Source organism: Gouania willdenowi, chromosome 7 (assembly GCF_900634775.1).
Source record: "Gouania willdenowi chromosome 7, fGouWil2.1, whole genome shotgun sequence".
NCBI lineage: Eukaryota > Metazoa > Chordata > Actinopteri > Blenniiformes > Gobiesocidae > Gouania > Gouania willdenowi.
The window spans coordinates 30,946,480-30,969,553 of NC_041050.1; the positions used below are offsets into that span (position 1 = coordinate 30,946,480).

Consider the following 23,074-nt stretch of genomic DNA (forward strand, 5'->3'; position numbering starts at 1 on the left):
CTCTCAGCTCTTTTAAAGTTGGTGCTTAATGTAGTCAGTTTGCTGACTGGCTTGGGGCTACACATCAGCACTTTCTCTGAGATCAAATAGGAGCCAAAAATTGAGTGGGAGTGAAAGGAAGTCATCAGCTGGGGAATCCAAATATTCCAAATCCAAGTAGTTTTGATAGAGCAAAGGAAAGGCGGGGAAGCAGGTTGAGCATCGCTGTGTCTCTGCTTCATTTAACTTGGAGGTGAAGTGTTTTCGATGGACCACAGTAATCAGCATCATGTGCCTTGGGACATCACACACAATTAGAGCACTCTTCTGCTTCACTTAAATGGCAATTTAAGCTCCAAGACTAAGGCTAACAAGTCCAACCACTCTAATAATGGACATTTCTGTCTGGAAGTAAAAAAAACCCTGACAATGCAAACTGTACAGAAAAACAATTTGTTTAATGAAGCAGGGATTTATTAAACTCAAGATTTCCCTAAAGTCGAGATAAACCCAACTGTCAAATGAGTTGCTTTATTCAATTGACTTGTTTTATCAGGGCATGAAGACAATGGATGATTCTTTTCTTGTTGTTTTTAACACAAGTGAGTTCACGTTTAGTCTGATAATTCAGGCCTAAGGGCAAAGGTGTCAAACTCTTTATCACTCAGGGGCCAATTACGGACCAGTTTGATCCTAATTGTGTCGCAGATTTTAGATGAGGTGGGGTAGGAGGGAATTTTAACATTATTGTACCCTAACCCAAATTTGCATTTCCACATATCCATACAATATAAAAAGCAATAAATGACAGAATTCAATCCTTGTAGGATCTTAATTTCCAATTTTTTTTTTTTTAGCTTTGCGACCAATTAAAAACTGATTTAAAATGACTAGTGCAAATATTGTGGAGTTTTACTGAATTTGTTCATTTGGTGGGAGTGAGGTATCTACAACTGAATTAGTTGTTAAATTACATAATGACTGATGTATTCTCTGTTATTTTTACTTTAATCTTTAGGGGCCAATGTGGGTGCTTGGAATATGTGTACCCTTCCCCCAATTTCCACTGGATGCGGCTCCACTGCGTTAAGTCACCGCCGCGTCACCGGAGCTGATAGGTTTCCACTTTAGTCTATGTGTTGATTTCCACCGGGTCCGCTGCGGTGCAGGTCTGCTCCTTCCCAGCTGTGACAGTCCGGTGCCCTCCGCCAGATATACGCAGGGCTTCTATTTCTGGCGGACACCGGAGCACGACGCATCAATCAGCACAGAGAAATGACGCTAAACAGGAAGTTATGCACATACACCGCAAGAAAATATCCGGTTACTTTTCAAAATAAAACACTTCAGATTATATTTCAGGTATCTACATCACCAAAATGTCATAATGTGTAAAAAGAAAATCACATTCACTATATTGATTCCTCTCATACTGTAACTGTACTGTAAACTGCAGCAACTTTGATTTAGTTCATGTTTTACTGGTGCAGTTTTATCTCTTCTTTTACTCCTTCGGTAGGAACACTGACCTGTTTATCTGTTTCCACTGCGTTCTTGCGCGATTATATAAATATCGCAAGAACTACTCTGTCTCGTGACGTCACAGTCGTCCAACCGGAGTGCACCGTGGCTCACTCAAAACGCAACCGGTGGGGATTACCGGATGGCGGACAGCAGAGCAAAACCGGATTGGTGCCGTGGCGCAGCGGAGACGTATCCAGTGGAAACCCCGGGTTAGGGGTACCCGATAGCACTACAGGGGATACTTGAGAGTGAAAAATTATTTATTTTTTTTATTTGAATTACTTTATTAATCCCTGAAGGGAAATTACATTGCAATCTGTTATTTTTAGGGACATGCTTCTCACACACATAGGCCCGAATCACACATGCACAAACAGGACTTGTGGACATGCATTAATGGAGAGATGTCAGAGTGGGGCTGCTTTTACAATGAAGGGAGCACACCAGAGCAGGGTTGGGGTTTGGTGCCTTGCTCAAGGGCACCTCGACAGTGCTCGAGAAGTGGCACCTCTCCAGCTACTAGAACAACTTCTGTATTTTGGTCCACATTGCGACTTGAACCGACCACCCTCCGGTTTCCAACCCATGTCTCTACGTACTGAGCTAATGCCGCCCCAATAAATGAATTGACCGGAAAGTGATAAAAACTGTAGAAATGAATCCATGTGAGGTTTTCACTTTACAGATCAGCTTAGGGGACTTGTTGCTGCATTGCTGTTGATTGCCTCCATGGCTACAGGCTGTTCCAGCCCAAAAGACTCTGAATACACACTCTGCTTCTCAACTGTAAAACCCCTCTGTTCCTGATTAATTCAGCTGCTGAAAGCCTGTCAGCATGCAGATTGCAATCTGTAGTCAGCAGTCGGCTCTATGCAGGAGGTCAGGGCGACCTGCAGCAACATCATATGAATTCCATTAGCCCTGTCCAGCACTGAGTTAGCTGGGCTAAAGGTGTCATGGCTTCACGCCACAGCAAGTAGAAATCAGATGTTTTTTTGATGCAAGACACTTGAAAAAGCCTTTCTAGAGACCAGTTCCCCTGAAAACTCAATGAATAACTTTGTGCTATTGAGTTTTCTTATTCTCTGTATCTTCTCTCTCACTGAATGAAATCACAAGTGGAAAAGGACGTGATGATGTTTGGGCCCCTTTTTTCTTCAATTTTAGGTTATTACCCACTGCGGTGGACAAGATTCTCATTTTAATGGCTTGTCCAGTTTGATAACATGTCCAAAAGCTCGGATGTACGGTGTACATTTTAGGACATCCTCAGGTCTCAGAGTGAGGTATCAGGAAAACCTCTGTCACTTGTCAGACCAAACGGACTCATGTCTCAGCAAAACCTCGGTCAAATCTAACGGCCTCACTTATCAAACCAAGCGCCGGTGTCATTTACAGAGTGCGCATCGTACTGAGATTGTACATGCGCATATTTGTGCATGCATGCACATGCGCACTACCGGAAAATTAATTTTTGCTAAAAAAAAAAAAAAAAATTCATTTTTGTTTTTTTTAGTTTTCAAAGTGAACGGACACGTGTTTTATTTGTTTATTGAATTATGTTAGGGTTATAATCTCAGTCCGGAAGTAAACTCCGACCGTGACACCGTCAAATGGCACGGCCTCATGCTTCAAAATAAAAGTCATCAGACTCGATGGCTGACATGACATGATGTTGTATTTTGAAGAAACTGGAAATACACATGATGTCATCAATGAGCTGCTTCGGATACGAGAGTAAGTTGAAAGCTGTTATTTTATTTATTTATTTATTTAGGTAAAGATGAATGTTTCATTTAACTATATATTTATTTATCAAACAATACATTGATATATCTTAATTTAAAAAAAAATACTCCGTACTGAGATTATAACACTAACCTAACATAATCCAATAAAAAAATAAAACACTCGTCCGTTCACTTTGAAAACAAAAATAAACAAAAATGTATAATTTTTTTTTTTAGCAAAAAAAAATAATTTTTCCATTGTGCGAGCATGCGCATATACCATGTCAGTACGATGTGTCTCAGTACATGACACCGGTTCCTTCAAAATCGTCTTGTGTACTTTCAGTTTCTTCAAAATAAAACGCCATGTCATGTTTTAAAACCTGAGGCCGTTGAGTCTGATGACTTTAACTTTGAAGCCTGAGGCCGTGCAATTTGACAACGCTTGTTTTGATAAGTGACGCCGTCAGATTTGACGGAGGTTTTGCTGAGACGTGAGTCCGTTTGGTCTGATAAATGACAGAGGTTTTCCTGACTCTTAGACCTGAGGATGTCCTTTAATGTACTCCGTACTGATGGAAAACTAATCAATCAAAAGGTTTTGCTCCATCATAACGGAGCCGATACTGTTGGTAAGAACATCTGAGAAGATGAGTTCTCTAGGATGTGTTTTTATTTTTAATCATCAGCAGTGGCTCACGGTAAATTACAGCCTGCAGGTTAAACAGTGATGACACCTTCTCACATCTTGAGCGTTTTATTCATCAGTACAAATCACATAAAGCAGACTTCTTCATGGCTGTTTTGTACATCACTTTGACTTAGTTCTGCGCCTCATTATTTGACCTATATTTACCCGCTCAGAGCTCAAACCAGTAAAGCTTCAAAGAGCTCACCAGAGGTTGACTGTAGCTTCCCTTCTATCAACCCAAGCACCAGCACGTATTCTAGTAGCAGGAGGAAAAGCCACACTGGTGTTTTGTGCTGCCCTTTTGAATTGGCCAAGACCATTTTTAAAACCCTGGTGAGGTGAAAGATTATATTTATCATTATATGAAGATGTTTAGTGTTCTCACACAGACGTTTTGCAACCTTTTTAATTCATTTTAGATGTGATCATCGCAATGGCCCAAACGTTTCATAATAGTGCAAAGCCAGATATTTTTTTCCATCGTTCAACCTTTTGAAACTTGGACTTGATGAATATAGTTGTTAATTTCTCGACTCACGCATACACCCATATTGTGCAGACGGATTCACTGAACCAGTCTCGGGGAAACCAGGCGGTGCCATTGTGCTGTAAAAAAATCTTAATATCTCATCTGATTTCTTGCTGTGCTCCACTTTTTTAAGTATATCTTTTAATTACATTCTACCCACTTATGTGAAGAATTGCAAAAGATTATTCATCGTAACACATGAACACATCTCGCCTTAGGAAAACATTTAGAGCCACTCTAGCCCTGCAACCACTGCAGTAAGGGAAGAAAAGTGGCTTTCTTCTTCTCGGCCTCTCACTCATGCTGTTGGGTTGATAACCCACTCACGCTCTCATATGCAAGACACGTTGCAGCGATCTTAAATATCAGGACCATTTCTCATCCTAATGACCTCATGTGAACAGCATCAACAATCGCTTCCTTCTCCTTGTTTGGACTTTAATCTCACCAGCTTTCATCCAAACCACCTCAGTGCTGATAGGTAATGAGAGTACAGGCACTGTGAATCACCATATCATGACAGCAACTGCTTCTAGATGGGAAATTATTGAGGCCATACATTGAGCCTGAATATCTGTAATGTAATACGTCATGCACAATAACCCCTGATGCTTGTTTTCTGCTGGGATAAATCACTTGTGTGTGATCAGATGCTGTTCTCATTGGTATTCTGCTGAAAAGGACTATTAGAAACTTTGGCTATAATCACAGTGATGCTGAAATATGCTGCTTGATCTTTTTTTTTTCATTCAGCTGATCAAACAGGGAACGTGTCAAGGCAGCTGTGGCTAACGCGGTGTTAGAGGCAGTAAGAGCCGAGAGCTTGACAGTACTTCCCTCCTTCACCGCCGTGGGTATTAAAAACCAATGTGCTGCATGACTGCATTCCACTCCTGCCTCAGTTTGTTTGTTTTCTTGAAGAAGTTTTGCTTGATCTTGAGGGATTTTGTTGAGAAGCTAGAACAGCAGATATGATGCTAATCTGACAGTAGGTACGAAGCCCAGAGAGCTTTTCAGTTGAAATCCAAACACATCGGAAGCTGGCAACGGATCGGTCTGGACCATATGGTGAGGTCTCTGTTGTGTGCCAATAGAAACATATAGGTGACAGTTTGAGTTATGAGGAACTGTAAATGTTGCAAGCAGCTACTGAAGCCCCTCCTCACCTGTTTTGGTGAGGAATACGTTATAAGAACCACACGAATCACATCATTTGTGGCTGATTTAAGGCTGTCATCATTCAGTGATCATGTCTTTTTTATAAATAGCTAACTTCACTGATGGTGCTGAAAAACTCTTCCCTTCTTTTTCCAGTGGCGGTTCTGGGGGAGGACCAGCAGGGGCCGGTACCCCTGTAAATCTGACCCTGGTCCCCCCTGGGGCCCTCCTCCACACCAAACAAGAAAAATTTAGTTAGCGAGCTGCTACCACAAAATGTACACGTGTTTTATTTCCAAAGGGGATTTATTTTGTGTTGTACAGCATTGTTTATTTTCAATCGAGTTAAGTTTAATTGATATTTTTCAGACAAATATATACAGTACTTGCTTAGTCGCTGTTAAATGAAATACATACATTTTTCAAAAATGTTTTACGCAAAAGCAATTGTCATTTGTACATGCTAATTGGTTCACAAGGCTTTGAGCCTTGACTCATTTGTTGATCGGTTTGCCAAAAACGACTAAAACCGCAGAATACAGTAGCTGTAATTTAAAATCCTATACAGGAAATATGAAGCCATGTACCCCTTACTCCTGCACACTTAAAAAAAACACAGTATACAATGTAGTCCTACAGTGAAATTTTTCCCTGTATTTTACCTATTCTGTTGAGGAATAATATATAGTAATAATAACAACTAGATTATTTGTATTTACTTAAGAAAATGCAAGTGAGGATGTAGGTTCTGGCTCGCGTCACACTGCATTAGCTAAGCATTAGCTAGCATTACCTTAAGATAGCATTAGCATTAGCTAGCATTAGCATTAGCATTAGCATTAGCATTAGCTAGCATTAGCATTAGCTAGCATTAACATAAGATAGCATTAGCATTTTCTAGCATTAACATTAGTTAGCATTATCCAGTATTATCCAGTATTAGCATTAGCCTATAATTAACATTGACTTAGCATTGGCCTTAGCAAAAGAGCAGAGCGGAGCTCACAGAGGAATTTATTTACTAAACATGAACTTTTTCTTCTGAGAAATGATACGATACCTCAACATCAAACTCTATCATTTACCATCTGACTCTGGCTCTGAGGTAATCATCTACTGCTTTTTTATTTGCTGGCTCAACTGGAAAGCTAAGTAGCAAGCTAGCTAGCTACAAGTAGCAAGCTTACTAGCAGAAGAATGGCTCTTTCCACAACAGAATACAGCAGTCTCCTCCAAAAGATTACTGAACTGGAGACTACAGTGCGAGGAATACAAGTAAACATTGAGGTTAATGGACACTGTGGATATGATAATGATACGACTGTGCCGCTGTTTCAAAACAGCGGAGTGGATAAAGCTAACTCGCTACCAGCCCGTGCTAACAAAGCTATCAGGCCTAGGGAGGATCCTGTTCCCGTTGATAAGCCAACAGGTGCGAGTCCTCCCTGGAATACTCTGGGAGCTAAGCCTAAGAAAAAGTCATATCCACTTCAAAGGCTAACGGGCCGAGCAAAGCGCCCTGATATCAATAATGAGACGGACTGGCCTGCACTGGCTTCGCAGACTGCAGCCTCAACATCAACTCCCTTGTCTGCCCAGGCACAAAAGTGGACATCTGCTAAAGGCAGGAGTATCACCAAGTCACAAACCCAGTTTCATGTAGAACTGGGTAATCGATTCGCCCCACTGCTGAATGACCAAGGATCTGGCTCTAATGAGGTCAACGCACAACCTTCTGGAACTGCGAAGACTGAAAGTGCTTCAGGAAAACAAAAGCGACAGGGTAGGCCAAAGCAACAACCTCACACACTGATAGTGGGAGACGTTTCTGTTAAAGATGCTCAGAAGATGTTTAGCAGCAACGTGAAAGTGATCTGCTTACCTAATGACACAGTATCAGACCTGGCTGACAAAATCTTGCATATCGTTGCAGATTACCCACATTTGAAAAATGTTGTGATTCATTTTGGGTTAAATGATTTAGCCAAGGAGGAGTCTGAGGTGTTAAAGCAGGATTTCACCCATCTGCTAAAAACTGTGAGCTGTATACAGCCTAAAGTGTTCATCAGTGGCCCGATACCTCCAGTCCGCAAAGGAGATCTGAAATTCTCAAGGATTTACTCTTTGAATAAATTTCTGTCTTCGGCTTGTGCTGCCCTTTCACTAAATTCAACAGCTTCAACCACTGAGGGATGAGTCAACTACAATGTTAGAGTTTATTACAGTGAACCCAAAAACAATAGAGGAGACTGTTCAGCAGCTGAATCCATCAACGTGTTGCCTTGACACAATACCCTCAAACTTCTTTAAAACTGTTGTAAAGTCAATTGTCACTGATTTGTGTCAGATAATTAACTGCTCATTCCAATCAGGCACCGTACCAAAATCCCTGAAAGTAGCTGCTGTGAAACGGCTGTTAAAAAAGAGAACACTGGATGCCTCTATACTGGCTAACTATAGACCAATCAGCAACCTTCCATTCATGGCCAAGATCATTGAGAAGGTGGTCTTCAACCGACTGAGTCAATTCTTAACATTCAACAAAATATTTGATAAATTTCAGTCAGGTTTTCGTTCTCATCACAGCACTGAAACTGCTCTTATCAAAGTGATCAATGACATAAGGTTGAACACTGATTCAGGAAAAGTATCTGTTCTCATTCTGTTGGATCTAAGTGCTGCATTTGACACTGTAGATCATACAATTTTGTTGCACAGATTGCAAACATGGGTTGGACTAAATGGAAAAGTAATGCAATGGTTTAAGTCATACTTGGAGGAGCGAAGCTATTTTGTAAGCATTGGAAACTTTGAATCTGACAGATTACCAATGTCCTGTGGGGTTCCTCAGGGATCTGTTCTTGGACCCCTTCTGTTTAACCTTTACATGCTTCCTTTAGGACAAATTTTACAGAACTGTAAGGTTGATTATCAGAGCTATGCAGATGACACACAACTATATCTATCACTGAACCCAGATGACCATGGTCCCATTGAGGTGTTGTGTGACTGTTTAGAAAAAGTAAACTGCTGGATGAGTGAAAACTTCCTTCAACTAAACCATGACAAGACGGAGGTGATTGTCTTTGGTAACAAGGAAAAGAGGACTGCTGTCAGCAATTATCTTGAGTCTCGATCTTTAAAAGCTAAAGACCAAGTCAAAAACCTTGGTGTTCTGATTGACTCAGATCTTACATTCAGCAGTCAGATCAAATCTATCACAAAAACAACCTTCTACCACCTAAAGAACATCTCCAGAGTGAAAGGTTTAATGGCTCAGAAAGACCAGGAGAAACTGGTCCATGCTTTTATCTCCAGCAGACTGGACTATTGTAATGGTCTTCTGACAGGAATCCCCCAAAAGAGCATCAAACAGCTACAGCTGGTTCAGAACGCTGCAGCTCGGGTCTTAACCAGAACAAAGAGGTCAGAGCACATTACTCCAGTTTTAAAGTCTTTACACTGGCTCCCAGTCAGCCTCAGAATAGACTTTAAAGTTCTGCTGCTGGTGTATAAATCTGTGAATGGGTTTGGTCCAGAATACATCAGTGACATGTTAGTCAGGTATGAACCCAGCAGGTCTCTCAGATCTATGGACACAGGTCAGATAGTGGAGCCCAGAGCTCACAGTAAACATGGTGATGCTGCTTTTAGTTGTTATGCTGCAAAGAAGTGGAACAAACTGCCAGCGGAGCTGAAGTCAGCATCACATGTGAACATTTTTAAATCAAAGTTAAAGGCACTTTTTTTCTCTACTGCATATGATTGAGAGAGAGATTTTTTGTCATGTTGTTGATGTAATGATGATTTTACTGATGATTTTAATTGATTTTACTGATGTTCTTATTGATTTAAATGTTCTTATTGATTTTAAACAATTGAATGTTTTATCATGTAAAGCACATTGAGTTGCCTTGAGTATGAAATGCGCTATATAAATAAATTTGCCTTGCCTTGCCTTGCCTTAACCCAGCATTAGCTTTAACCTAGTAATAGCAATAACCTAGCAATTGCATCAACCTAGCATTATCTTTAACCTAGAAATAACATTAGCCTAGTATTAGCATTAACCTAGCATTAGCTGCTCTATTTATAATCTAGTTTCCAATTTTATCAGTGATTTTAATTTTCATTCATATACCCCATGACAATTTGCGTACCCCTGGGGGTACCCGTACCGCACTTTGGGAACCTAGGCTAAATAGGCTATAGTAGATACTCTTAATGTTTTATCTACTTTTTATTGTTCATAATGTTATACAATATAATATGTATTTATCTGCTGGCGAAACTGTGCAAATTTCCCCTTTGCAGGACTAATAAAGGTTATCTTTATCTTTACACTATGTTTTTATTGTTCATAATGTTACACTGTGTTGTCTCTGAAGCCAAGAAGGATGTTTTATTTTGTTTCCTTTCACTAGTAATTTGTATTACTTTATCATTATTTAGACCACAACATTTGTACGCTCGAACGCTTCTCAGTCTCTTTTGTCAAGGTTGTATGTGTCCCTCTGACAACCGCCCCCCCCGCCCCCAGTGAAACTGGTCTAGAACCGCCACTGTCTTCTACTTTTGTTTCTCTTAAGCAAAGTGATCGGGTCCAAAAAGGACATCACAACACATTATATTGTTTGATTTATGACTTTGAACAACAAGATTTGACGGTCAGACTTTGCCAACTGTGATGCAATAACTTGTCCCTCACCACTGCTGGGATGCACCATAAAAGCCGGCCTTCACGGACAGAGAGAAATCAATCATGATGATGCAATGGGAAACATTAAAGCAGTTCCGTTGACGTGAGGTTTTACAACCGCAAAGCATAACACACCCTGTTTCTGTTTCACTATGCAAACGTTACACATATCGCATGGACAGCTGATTAGAACCAGTCACTTTCCTTGATTATTACAGGAGGGCCAGAAGAGCACATTTCTCATAATTTCATCATCAAAGCATTTTCCTGCTGTAGAGCCATGAGTGAATGATTGCTGAGAGAATAAAAGCTTCTTCCTACAGGACACATAAAATCGTCAACAGTCACACGGCAGCACGGAAACTGTTAGGGCTGGAACAAATAGTAAAAAAAAGGGAAGTCAGGCACCGAATAACTGTTTTTACCCTTTCATTCCTTCCTTGTGCTTCACGTTAACTAGACATCGTCTGAGGAAATGCCACACTCAATAATGCATGGCTAATTTAAAAGACCATTGGCCCTTTGCGAGGTGCTCTCTTCTCAGCTACAGAGATTTGGATCAAGATGGTGCATCTTCCAAGTGTCGGAAGCTGGTTTTTCACCGATCACACGACAGATCATTTCCTACCTTAATGAGAGTGCCAGCAATTACTGTGACCTCAAGAAGAAAAAAATATTGACCTGTACAGTGTGCAGGGTTTACTGGCCTTATCGACGGGGCTTTACTGCCTCTTTGAGCTATCATCAAAGTGCACGTTAGTGACTAAGGGTAAGGCATTAATAATTCAAGGACAGTTAATTCACCTTCACTATGGTCTCCAAGGACATTGAAGATAGAGTCGGAGAATGATAACCTGCCCTTTAAGAATCCCTAAGTTTTATTTTACGTCTCACTTCATTAAATGCTTGGTTGGTAGAGTTTTTGTTGAACTATTAATGGAAGTTGCTGTTCTGGATCATGGTCTTGGATGTGGTGAGGGTCTTGGCAAGAGATTACAAGTACTCACGTTACTGTAATGGGCTATATGCACACTTCACTTCTGCGTTTGAGTGAAGACCGTGAAAGAACTTCTGGTTCCTAACCCTACTGTATTATGACAAATGACCATAGTTTTCATATTAATCTCACGCAACTCAACAATAGCAGTAAATAGCGGCGGACATCTTATACATTTGCATAAGCTACTGGCCTTTCACTGACAAACTGTTTTTCCTGTTTATTGCTATTCTTGTTTTATGTTTAGCTAGGCACTATTGCTAGGGGAGTGGTGGCCTAGTGGTTAAGGACGCTGGGCTTGTAATCGGAGGGTTGCTGGTTCAAGCCTCACCGGGGCCGTCACTGTGGGATGTTGAGCAAGTCCCTTAACCCCGAACTGCTCCCCAGGCGCCGCAAAATGGCTGCCGACTGCTCCTCAGGGATGGGTTAAGTGCAGAAGACAAATTCCAATAATGTACTAACATTACATGGCCAATTAAAGGCGAAAGCCCGATTTAATTTAATTTTAATTTAATTTAATTTACTTTATTACAGTAGCTACAGCAATGTAACATTTCTTACCTTAATAAAATCTAATGTCCTCATCTGAAGCAGCAAACCGTTCCAAGCCACACTTGTTGCTGATGTCATCTCCCCCATCTGTCTCCGGAGCGCAGCGTTCTCCGCCCCGGACCTCCTCTATAACACTGAGGGCTAATTCCAATGCACCCGGTGCAGCACAGGGGCAGTAGTCGTGGTCAGGACATGGTGCATCCATTTCATCCTCGGGGTCCTCAGAGGGAGAGTTTGATCGCTTTCTTTGCTCCCAAACACCAGGACGAGGGGCAGGAAAGGAGTAATTATTCCATTCAAAAAGAACGGGGACAGTTCCGCTGACGCCCTAGTGCATTTGATCGCTCCATCATGTCAGGGATAGGGGTTAGAGTTTATCTCTCCGGATGTTGATGATCCACTTTTTTTGCAGCTCATCCTCTAGTGGGAACGTAAAAAAACTCAAAGCAGAAATACATCTAGCTGAAGCTGTACACCTAGGGACGCAACAGTGGTATCTTGATGCGTTATCTCCTCTTGTTTGGAAGGCAACCTTCCTCCTTTTGGATGTCATTGTGTAGACACACAACCACACAAACACGCACAAAAAGTGTGAAGGCTCACTTCTCCACTGTTTTGACTGTCCGAAAGCAGTAACAGGAAATACTTCATCAGTCTTATTTTCAACCGGAAATACAGTACGTCACGTCTCACTGTGCATACAGCCCATAGAGTGGATTTTATGGGTACTTGTATTTTTTTCAGTATATTTCTAAATCAGTAATTTGACTTGTACTTCAGTATGTTTTAAATAAAGTAAAGTCATTTGTTACATTTCTACACCCAATTATAAACTATAATTTTTTTTGTTTTAAATAATCAATGTTAAATGACCCGACAACAATCAAATGCATCACATCATTGCTGACCAACTTGATATTAAAAAACAGCATTAAATGGATGATATTTTCTAAGTTTTAGGGTTCATAAATGTAGCATAAATCTTCATAAATTATTTTCAATTTATTTAATTGGTGTTATTTTTTATTTATTTTTTTTAATTCTACATATTGACAAACCTTTTATTTCATACAGATGCCTTTGCGAAAATAAATGAAGTTCCAATTGTGCAAGATTTCATCTCTTCCTTTTTAAGTTCATACATTAGATTTTTACTGTATGCAAGTCAACCGTGGCAAGATAAACATGGGGGCTGAAAATAACTAGCAACTTATACTTTGGGTATTATTTAATTGAGCTATTTTTTACTTGTACTTGAGTATTTTATACTTTACTTACTTGTACTTGAACTTACAATTTCAATCAAGTCACAGTACTTCTAGTTCAGTAGGATAGATCAGGACTCTTTACATCTCTGGTCTTGGCTTTCTGTTGCTCCCTGGACTGAATCCATTATCATTGGACTCAACCCATGTTCTCTTAATTGTCTGTAAATAAATCAAACTACAGCTGCTGTTGTCAAAGTTGGCCCCTCATCTACCAATATGCAACCTATTTCCTACTCTTAGATCAGTTGGATTAGGATCTCCAACCAGCCTGACATTTTAATAATTGGTCCCAGCAAAGGCCAGAGCAGGACTCATGTAATTTCCCACTTTTTTCCATGAGAGTGAATGGAGAGCCAGCAACTGAAGCACTGCTCGGTGATTATAAAGCGAGATATCTTTGTACTCGGTAAGGTGAAATGGACTCTAGTGGAGGCTGAAAGTGGCGGAGATTGTACATCAGAAAATTCTCATTTTGTTCGGCTTCAAAAAAACAGAGGCAAAAACAGTTGGGCTGAAATCTGGTAGAACACAGCCCCATTGGATTGGCTGGTTAGTGTGGAACAGATAGGAACAAGGACAGGGAACGGCTGCTCTGTATCTGTTGATTATCTACTGCAGAAGGAGAACAACTGCAGACCTGTGAGCTGTAAAATCACCAAGTGGTGCTGGCAAGGTGTGTTTAAAACCATCTTTCATTCATTCACGCCAGTGCAAAATGATAATTACTGCATTAGAGCTGCCAAACACTTCTGCTATAGTAAGATTGTCTTTTTGTACAATTTTTGGAGCAGTAATAATTCATTCATACATTTTTTTTCTCACCTATAATTGTCAGGTGAGGAAGGAACACTGGTGCCTAGTTCTGGTGGAAACAGACTCTTAGGTGGCTTTGAAAAGTATTTTTTTTTTTTATCTCATGACTCAATATCAGATACCAAGTACGGCTTTTTCACAACCTACTGTAGATGAACTGCATTTCCCTCAGTAAAACCCCTCAGAATCAGTAGAACCTCCAGTAGAACCTCTCAGAATCAGAATTACCATTCTGAGTCAGAATTACTCCTCAGAGTCAGTATATACCTTCGCAGTCAGTATAACCACTAACAGCAAGCAGCACTCTGGTGCCAATATAAACTTATTAATCATGATTTGACTGTTCCAATGGGTTTGAAAGGGATTTTTCAATTATTTTTTTCCCAATTAATTAATACCAATCAAACTTATGAAAACATCGTAAGAGTGACCTGAGTATTCTGTACTCTGGGGTTCCCTGGTCGGTAACAACTGACAAAATTTGTGGAATGAGTTATGGATGTTCTATTATAATAAAGTACATGGGAAACAACAAGAGTGAGGATGCTATACTGTACAGCCTCACTAATAGATCTACTTAGTATATGAGGTTTATTTTCCCAAACTCGCCTGTTTTCCAGAGTTTTAGCCTCTGAAAAGTCACTTACTGAGCAGCTCTACACAAACAGGCTGATTTATGGCCTACTTATTCATATTCATGAGTGGGCGTGTCTATAGACAGGACACTGACTTCCTCCTCCCCACACAGTGACGTAGGGCCATGTCAATCACGGCAGAGAGCTTCCTGGAGGTGCGGCATCTCCAGTTCAATGCTGCGTCCAATTCGTCATCAAAGTGGGAAGGTGTCATCAAATTGGAGCGAGGTGTTTGGGCTCGCCCTGCAGTAAGAAAATAGCAAATCACCCTCTAACTAACGATTGAGGGAATCAATGAAAAAAACACTTTGGGCATGTGTATGAAGCCCTAATAGCACTTTTATGATGTTTAAAGCACAGAAAAGTTGGTTTAGCTTAACATGGGCCCTTTAAACATTCAATGACCTGTCATTTATGTACCTTTGCTGGTTTTCATTGAATTAGTCCATAGACCCCTCAAGCTCAGCCCCTGAAGCCAATCCCAGCTGATTATCTCCTCACTTTAACTTGACAGCTTTTGGATTCTTGTATATATCTGTATTGTATTTGTATATTTGTTTATTATTTTCATTCTTATCTTATTTTATTTTTTTCAACTATAATGTGTGCACTTGTATTTAATCCTTGTTTAATTAACTAGTCTTGTACTTAACTACTGTATGTACATTTTTCTTTTTTCTTTTCATTTCATCCTTTGTTTAGTATTTATTCCTTTCATTTGTAATATTTCTCGAGCCTCTGTAACAAAGCGTTTTCTATAAATAAAGTATTTCTGATTCTGATTAAAGGCATAGGGTGTGGTACACCAGTATATATAATGTGTCACATAGATGGGCACTCTATTGTACCCACAGCTATTATACAACGTAAAAACAAAAAAAAACTCACTTATGAGACTTTGAGAAACATTTAAAATAGAAAAAGTTATTTGAAATGTATTATTTTAAATTGTTTGTACTTATTATAAGTTATTGTAACTTGTAATGACAAATCCAAACTGAGTAAAATACTTTGTCTTTTTTTTCCGTGTACCAACACTGTGTGAAGAACTATTGGAAAACATCTGTCATTTAAACAGTTTGCTCTCTGTTGTCAACACTGGGGTTGTTCTTGATAAAGTGCAGCACTGTGTCTGTCAGTTGTTACATATAAACTTACAAAGTGGACATTTTATTGAGGCCCTTCTCTGTGTTTGTGTGTTTGTGTTAACAGCGGCATACCTGGAAAGAAGTGTGGAACCATCATCTTGTCAGCTGAAGAGCTCGGAAACTGCAGAGTAGGTTCCAAATTCTTTTTAAAAACGTTTTTTAAAGTTTCTGCATTGAATGGACCTTCAACCACAGCACATGAAATTTGAATTGAGTGTATTGAAAGTCACTGGCTACGGGGAAATTGTATATGCATAGAAATATTTAGTGCATAAAGCCTGTTCGGAAGCCTGTGGAAGTGAAATGAGCTGTTTAGTGTCCTTTATTTCAGTAAGACGTGTTTTATGATTAACGTCCTCATTAAACGAGCAGGATAAGCTGTGTTACTATGCAATTTAGTTTCCAATTGGAGGACTGTGTACATTGAATAGCAATTTAATGAGATTGCTTCCAATCCATTTAGTGATATAGACATTTGCCACTGTGTGTGGCGTGTTAATTCCACAAATATGCATTAATAACCCATGTACAGTAATGCCTATTGGGTTTTTCCTCCACATTGCTAAATGAAGACAGTAAATAATCACTTTAATGCTGCGTCCAGTGCAGGCGAAACTGGGCAGAACAACTGGCCTCCCTGAGAGGCGGCACAGTGAACCACTGAGCTCCAGTGTAAATGTTTAATGAAGTCCATGGAAGCATCTAATGACTCGAGGCTTTTGCAACTTTATGTCACACTTGTTAAGTGCTGCTTTAATGTTCCAACCCCCACGATTGTAGTTCAGGTTTGCTGAGATATAATTGCATGCGCCATCACCGTTTAATGCATTTATATATACTGCTGATACTTTTTAAAATCATCGTTAAAAATTCGGGACATTTCAGAAGAGTGTTAAAAGCTGCTGTGTGAGCAAAATATGTTTCAAAATTGCTGATGGGGATTTAGTGGTTCTCGGGGGTGCACCTATCAAGGGTGATCAATGGTGTATTGGGTGAAATCCACCACTTTCAGCAAAAAAAAAGGGAAATTTGACTCAAATAAAAAGCTTGAAATAAAATCAAGGGACGACATCTATAGATATGTATGATAAAAAGCATTTTTCTTTTTTTTAATCTTTACTCTGCCAGAATTTGTGCTTTAAAAGCCAAACGCCAAACATAAAAGAATTAAATCCCATCTCCAAAAGTTTGATGTGATCTAAAGCCTGAGAAGCGTGAGTCGCTTTCCAAGCCCTTCACTGTGTTTCAGCTCATTTCTTCTCCACTTTTTTTTGTTTTTTTATTTTTCACACTGCCCTTGTTCATGATTCGCATCTTCACACAGAAGTTACTTTTAGTTCTTGCAGGATGATCACTCCAAAGTGATACTGATCTTTCCTGGCTGATAATAAAACTGTTACCGACTGTGTTCTTCTGCACCAAAGAGTCGGTGCTCATCACCTCTGTGTCACTGCTGCAAGTCATCAGGTGCTCCAGACCTGTAATGATCAGTGTTAGTGCAATCACGGCCAAGCACCTCTTCAAGAAGTGATTTAGTAATATAAATGCAAATGATTGTCACTTGTACAAATGCTCATTTGTTCTCACCCAGACTCAATTAGAGAAACAAGGTTCTGACATGTCACTGCAAATCTGCCTTGTTGGCGGAGTAAAACCTTGGTGGGAAAGGCTCTGAGTTTGAGTTAAAATGAGGGAAATGAAGCAGACGGCAGTTTCTGGCAGTATGGAAATTGCACTATCCATCTGGATAGTGTTTATTCTGTAATCCAAGATTCCTGTATGGGCTAACTGAGACCAAGCTGGCGGGAATTGACTTTGAAAGTTCTGTATAGACTGTTAACCAAGATGTGGGCTGGCTGTCGCCCTCACAGAGGATTTGCCAGGTGTCATTAGAGAGCACAGCAGCCTCTGCATGGATCAAAGGCTTCCTCTTGGCTGCCGCTATCTGTGGCACATACGACTGCTGAGCAGAGCCCTTGATTTCCTTCAGATCCTGCTCGAGATCCATCTGCAGCTCTGGCTGATTTAAGTCCATGTGACGCACCCAACATTTCACTAATAGTCAGTTGCAAACCACAAGTCACTGCTTATGGTTTCAGCAAACAAACACTACTTAGTGTCATTTAAAATGTGTGTAACACATCAAAATACAGTTTAAAATTCAAAGAACGAGTGTTTTCTCTTTGATAAAATTTTACTTGCATACTTTTTGTTTTCTTGTATAATAATTTTCGGTAACACTTTACTTGAAGTTTGATACATAAGGCTGACATTACGCTGTCATTATCTGTCATTAGCATTAATGAGGTGCTTAAAGGTTGTCATTAAGTGTCTTTCGCAAAATTATGACACCTTTCTCTAAATTAGGACACCTTTGGAGCAATGTTGGCATTTTTTGGGTTAGGCGGAGGGATCTAGTGGGGTTAGGTAATAGGGTCAGGGTTTGGATCATAGACTGAAAAGAATGGACGACCCACGCTTACGGGGAAGTGAAGCTTTTATTTTTAGCGCTCCCCCTGCTGACTGGCTGCAGTATAGGTCATAAACCCCGCCTCCTCAATGGTTAAAATACTCCTCACATCATATTTTCCAAACCTAAACTCCGCTGTGATCATTAGTTATTATTACCTTACATTGTGTTCAAGTGCTCGTTTTTCTGTGAAGTTTGTTTTAAAAAAGTTATTTTGAGGTTGAAAAACAGGATTTTACGTCATATATCACGATGATTGACAGCCATGGATCTTGCGTAGCTCTCTTACGTTGTAAAGGAAAGCCGAGACGCCATTATACTTTTCCGATTTTTTTTAGCTACTAGTACTAGTACTAACCTCTGTGATATGATCATCGAACAAGATGTTGGTAGAATTTCTCGTAGGAAAGATACATACATTTTTGGCGTAGTCATCAGGGCAGTACTCTAAATGGGTGGTGACGTGTTACCAGTGCTCCTCCCGCCGGACCTTACTGCGCAGACTGTGTCTCCAAATGACGTCAAATTTGCAAGATGGAAGCGCCCCTAAGCGCCGTATTTTGGCTTCAAGAACGTTGAGAGGGAACAGCTACAGAGCATGCCCACTGTTTAGGATAGGGAACACGGGCAGCAGGACGTCTATACTATCAAATAAACCTTCTATTCTGAATAAGTATATCCTCAAAAAACGAATTCAAATGTAAAATAAGACAATTTTTTTATTTTAAAAATAATAAAAGGTTTTACACCCTAAACAAGTTTTTAATTTAAAAAGGGCTCAGAAAAAGGACTTCAGGAACGGTGATGTGCCATGGCTGTCGGAAACCCTGTGGAACATGTTAAAAGCAAACTTCAAGAATTCATGAAAGAACATAAAAAGGGACATAAAACCAACTCGTAAAATATTTAAGAATTCTTATTTTTTTTAAATACAATTTCAAAGTGCTAAATAGAGAAGGGAGTAAGGGTTAGGGCCAAGGCAGGAAAGGTTAGGGTTAGGGGAGGGAGTTTGGGTAAGGAATATAAGAAAAGAGGGGAGGAGTGATTAGGGCCAGGGGAGGAAGGTTAGGGTTAGGGTAGGGGGTTAGGGTGAAGGATAATAGGGAAGGGTTAGTTTTAGGGTCAGGAAGGAAGGCATAGATATTGGTAGAGAAGAGGGTCAGAGAAGTCTTGTGCCTCATAAGGGTTCTAGAGGGAGGGGAGAAGGCAATGTACTTTGGGTTAAGGTTAGGGGTTTGGGAAGTGAACAACACTTCATGACACATTATTCATGCTCATGACAGGTGTCATGTAATAATAATGACAGCATAATTTCATATATATATATATATATATAATATCTCCCGGTCCGCATATTTCTACCTCCGTAACGTTAATCGCTGCCACCCTCCCTCACCCCTCACACTGCTGCTAGTCCACAGACTGGTCACTTCTCGGCTTGATTACTGCAATTCCCTTCTTTTTGGTCTCCCAGAACTTAGTCCAGAACTCAGCTGCCCGCATCATCACCAAAACCCCCTCTGTCTCCCACATCACTCTTGTTCTCCACCAGCTCCATTGGCTTCCCATTCCATACCGCATCCACTTAAAGATCCTTCTGTTCACTTTTGAAGGACATTCACCACACTGCCTCCCCTTACCTGACTGATCTCATCCATGTCTACACTCCATCTCGCTCCCTCAGATCCTCTTCCTTCATTCATCTGTCCACTCCCCCAGCCCACCTTATCACCATGGGGAACAGAGCTTTCAGCCGCTCTGCTCCCCGGCTCTGGAACTCACTACCTCTGGATCTCAGGAACATGGACTTATTCTCACAATTCAAAGCCGGACTCAAAACCCACTTATTTAAAACAGCATTTCCCACCCCAAAAAGTGACCATAAAAAGCTGTAAATGGACTGATATGCAGACGTGGGGCAGTGAGGAGGTGACTTCATGTAGTAAAGGAAACTTATCAGTTGAAACACGGACACTTCCGTGAAACCTAACTTGAGTACAGCAGCCCGCCTACCTGTCCGTTCTGATTGGCCGAGTTGTCTGACGGGCACCCTCATCAGCCGATAGGCTGCGGCATTTGTGTGGATTTTTTTTTTTTTTTTTTTAATTGCTAAATTATTGTAATGCGGCCAATAAAACAGTGCGCTTTATAGCCCGGAAATTACGGTATAAAACTTCAAGCAAAGTGTTACCTAATTTTCTTATATCACAGTTTTGTGGTTCAAACTGCACAATTTTTCATCAAATCCAACAGTGGAGAACCTCTGCTTTACACCATGTTTGTTTCCTTTGTGCATTAACTTATCAAATATTAATGATTAAACATTACCTTTACATTTTGATTCATGCTGCTGTGAAAATGTTCCACTCATCGTTGTAGAAAAAATATGACAAATGTAAAATAATGAAACAATAACTGTAATGTGTGGCTCGTGTAAAAGTTTGGATTCTTATGTAACATGAATCCAGTTCTTTTACTTCCTTTAAACAAAAACTGTTCCACTTCCTGAGCTGTTACGTGGATTAAGCAAACAGCGCTTGGCAAAGCAGCTCTGCGTTGGTTTCCTACTAACATGAGCAGTGATATCTTAGTGGAGCAGAGAAATGAGAGGAACGGGGCTCAGTACACTCAGTATTCCCCTGCTGCTCCTAAACCCTGGTGGCTGGAATGAACATTCAGCCTTTTCTCCACCTAATGAGAGAACACTGCCAGGCATCTGAGAGGGTGTGTATTATCTTTGCCTAATGAAGGCTTGAGGGTCCCTGTTAGCATGATAGTGTAATTGTAGAGGATGCATCGGTGTTAAAGAGAATACTTAAACTATGGGTTGAGTTAATCTTTTGAGGGCGTGGGTTACTGACTCAAATAAACCCTTTTCAGATGAGGTTCTTTGTGAACTTAAAAGGTCAAGCGAGAGGTTAACACTTCATGTGTAATGTGCACAGTGAATGGCTTTATTACATAACTGATTATTTTCAAACCCAACTGCAGAAAGAAACAACAACATAAAAGATAATTTGACATTAATCTTCTATCTAGGCTGTATAATGGGTGGAAGTGCACAAAATAAGAACAGCGGGAAAAGAAAAAAGACAGAGCATCGCATTTAGCTGCAACCTCCAACTGTTTTAATCCGTTTTGTGTTTGGTTTTTTTTCCCGTTTTTAATCAACAACACAGTTTGATTTGAGGCAAGTGAGGATTTTTGGGAGAAGCTTGCTTTGCACTTCTATGTGAGAGTCTGCTTTCTGCTCGATGGCTCTCTGTCTTTCGGACATATACGGAAAAAAAGGAAACATTTGGACCAATTTAGGGGTACTCGAATTGTTTCACTTGGTAACACCTAAATGAGTTCTTTGAAATCAAGTTTATTGTTTTCCTCAAATCAATGCAATGTGTTGTGCATTAATCCAAGTTAACATGTAGCCACTAGCCAAGTCACTCTGCCTCTAGCTGGAAACATAATGAAAATTACTTTTTATAGTAACCTTAAAATTAGTTTCAGTTTGTGTAACATTGAAATTTACTATTTTCAGTAGGCAGAAAAAAATAGTACTAAACAAAAATAACATGTATTGAAATAATATGTAATGTTTCATTTAGTTTAGTTTATTTTCTGAGCAGTTACACACATTATTCAGGTATAGAAGCTCAAAAAAGGAGTAGGCTGAAGCTAGAAAGCTTATACGCCTACCCCGTAATCAATGTAATAAACATTTATTATTCCCGGTGTTGCAGCACAATATGGTCTGTATCCAAGATAAGAAATCAGAACAGCATATTTGATTCCAGAGGTGGGCAGTACTCAGCCACATCCACTCAAGTGCAGGTACCCGAGCAACTTCTCGAAGAAACTGCACTTCCTAGAGTATTTTTTTCCATTTTTTACTTCCACCCAAGCAAAACGATAATGCAGCATCTGTACTCCTACGCCAGCAAAAATAATAATAATGCATCAATTTTATATAGCGCTTTCTCATAGACACTCAAAGTCGCTTTACAGAATTAAGGGATTATTCTTTCACTCCACACTTAGTGGTGGTGAACTATTCTCAGTGGTCTCCTATCCAACTACTAACCAGGCCCAGACCTGCTTAGCTTCCGAGATCAGGCAATGGCAGGCTGGTATGGCCACGATAATAGTCACTTTTTCCACTGTGAGTAAATATCCAAGTGGCAAATGCCTCATTTTGATCTGTAAAATAAATTTAGTTTGGCTCGTGCTCCTTGTTTTTTTTTTTTTTTTTAGAATTGTTTAGTTTTTTCGTATTTTCTGCAATTTTCTTGTAATTTATTTTGTGAATATCACAATTTTTAAATTTTTTTGTTTTGTTTTGTTCCGCAACAACAATCTTAAAATAATAAATAAACTTTTCCGCTCAAACAGTTACTCAGTACTACTACTCACAGTAGTAGTACTACTACTCACAGTAGTAGTACTCACATTTTCTTCAGGTATTCCTTTTTTCACTTCTACACGAGTAGCTGTCCGAGCAAAATGACTTCAAAGCAACGTTACTCCTACCTGAATAAATATCCTGGATATTCTACCCACCTCTATTTGATTCTGAAGAAAAGCTTCAAAACAGCATCAATGACATTTGGATTACTACTACTACTAATCCTCTTTGAGTTTGACATTAAATAGACATAAAAAAAAAAAAATCATCCTCATTTTCCAATTTACAAAATATTGCTGAAAGAAAACAAGAAAAAAAACAAAATCTCTGTACACTCGTGATCACCTTCTGTGATCAAGCAAACATAATGATATCCATAACCAGGTGCATGCACAGACTCTGCATAATGCGCCTGTTTACGCAGCATTAGGAGGATATGAAGTTATTTTTCCATAGACAGACGCACATACCACTAGGTGCCT

At 39.9% G+C, this 23,074-nt stretch overlaps 1 protein-coding gene across 3 annotated transcripts in view; it reads left to right on the top strand.

Moving 5' to 3' along the window:
• cpne5a (copine Va) overlaps positions 1 to 23,074 on the top strand; it is a 126,654-nt gene that overhangs the window by 44,127 nt on the left and 59,453 nt on the right. For all 3 annotated transcript variants that reach the window (XM_028452977.1, XM_028452974.1, XM_028452976.1), the window contains one exon: positions 15,788 to 15,851. In XM_028452977.1, coding sequence (XP_028308778.1) covers positions 15,788 to 15,851 — 64 coding nt within the window. The remainder of the gene's footprint in view (positions 1 to 15,787; positions 15,852 to 23,074) is intronic.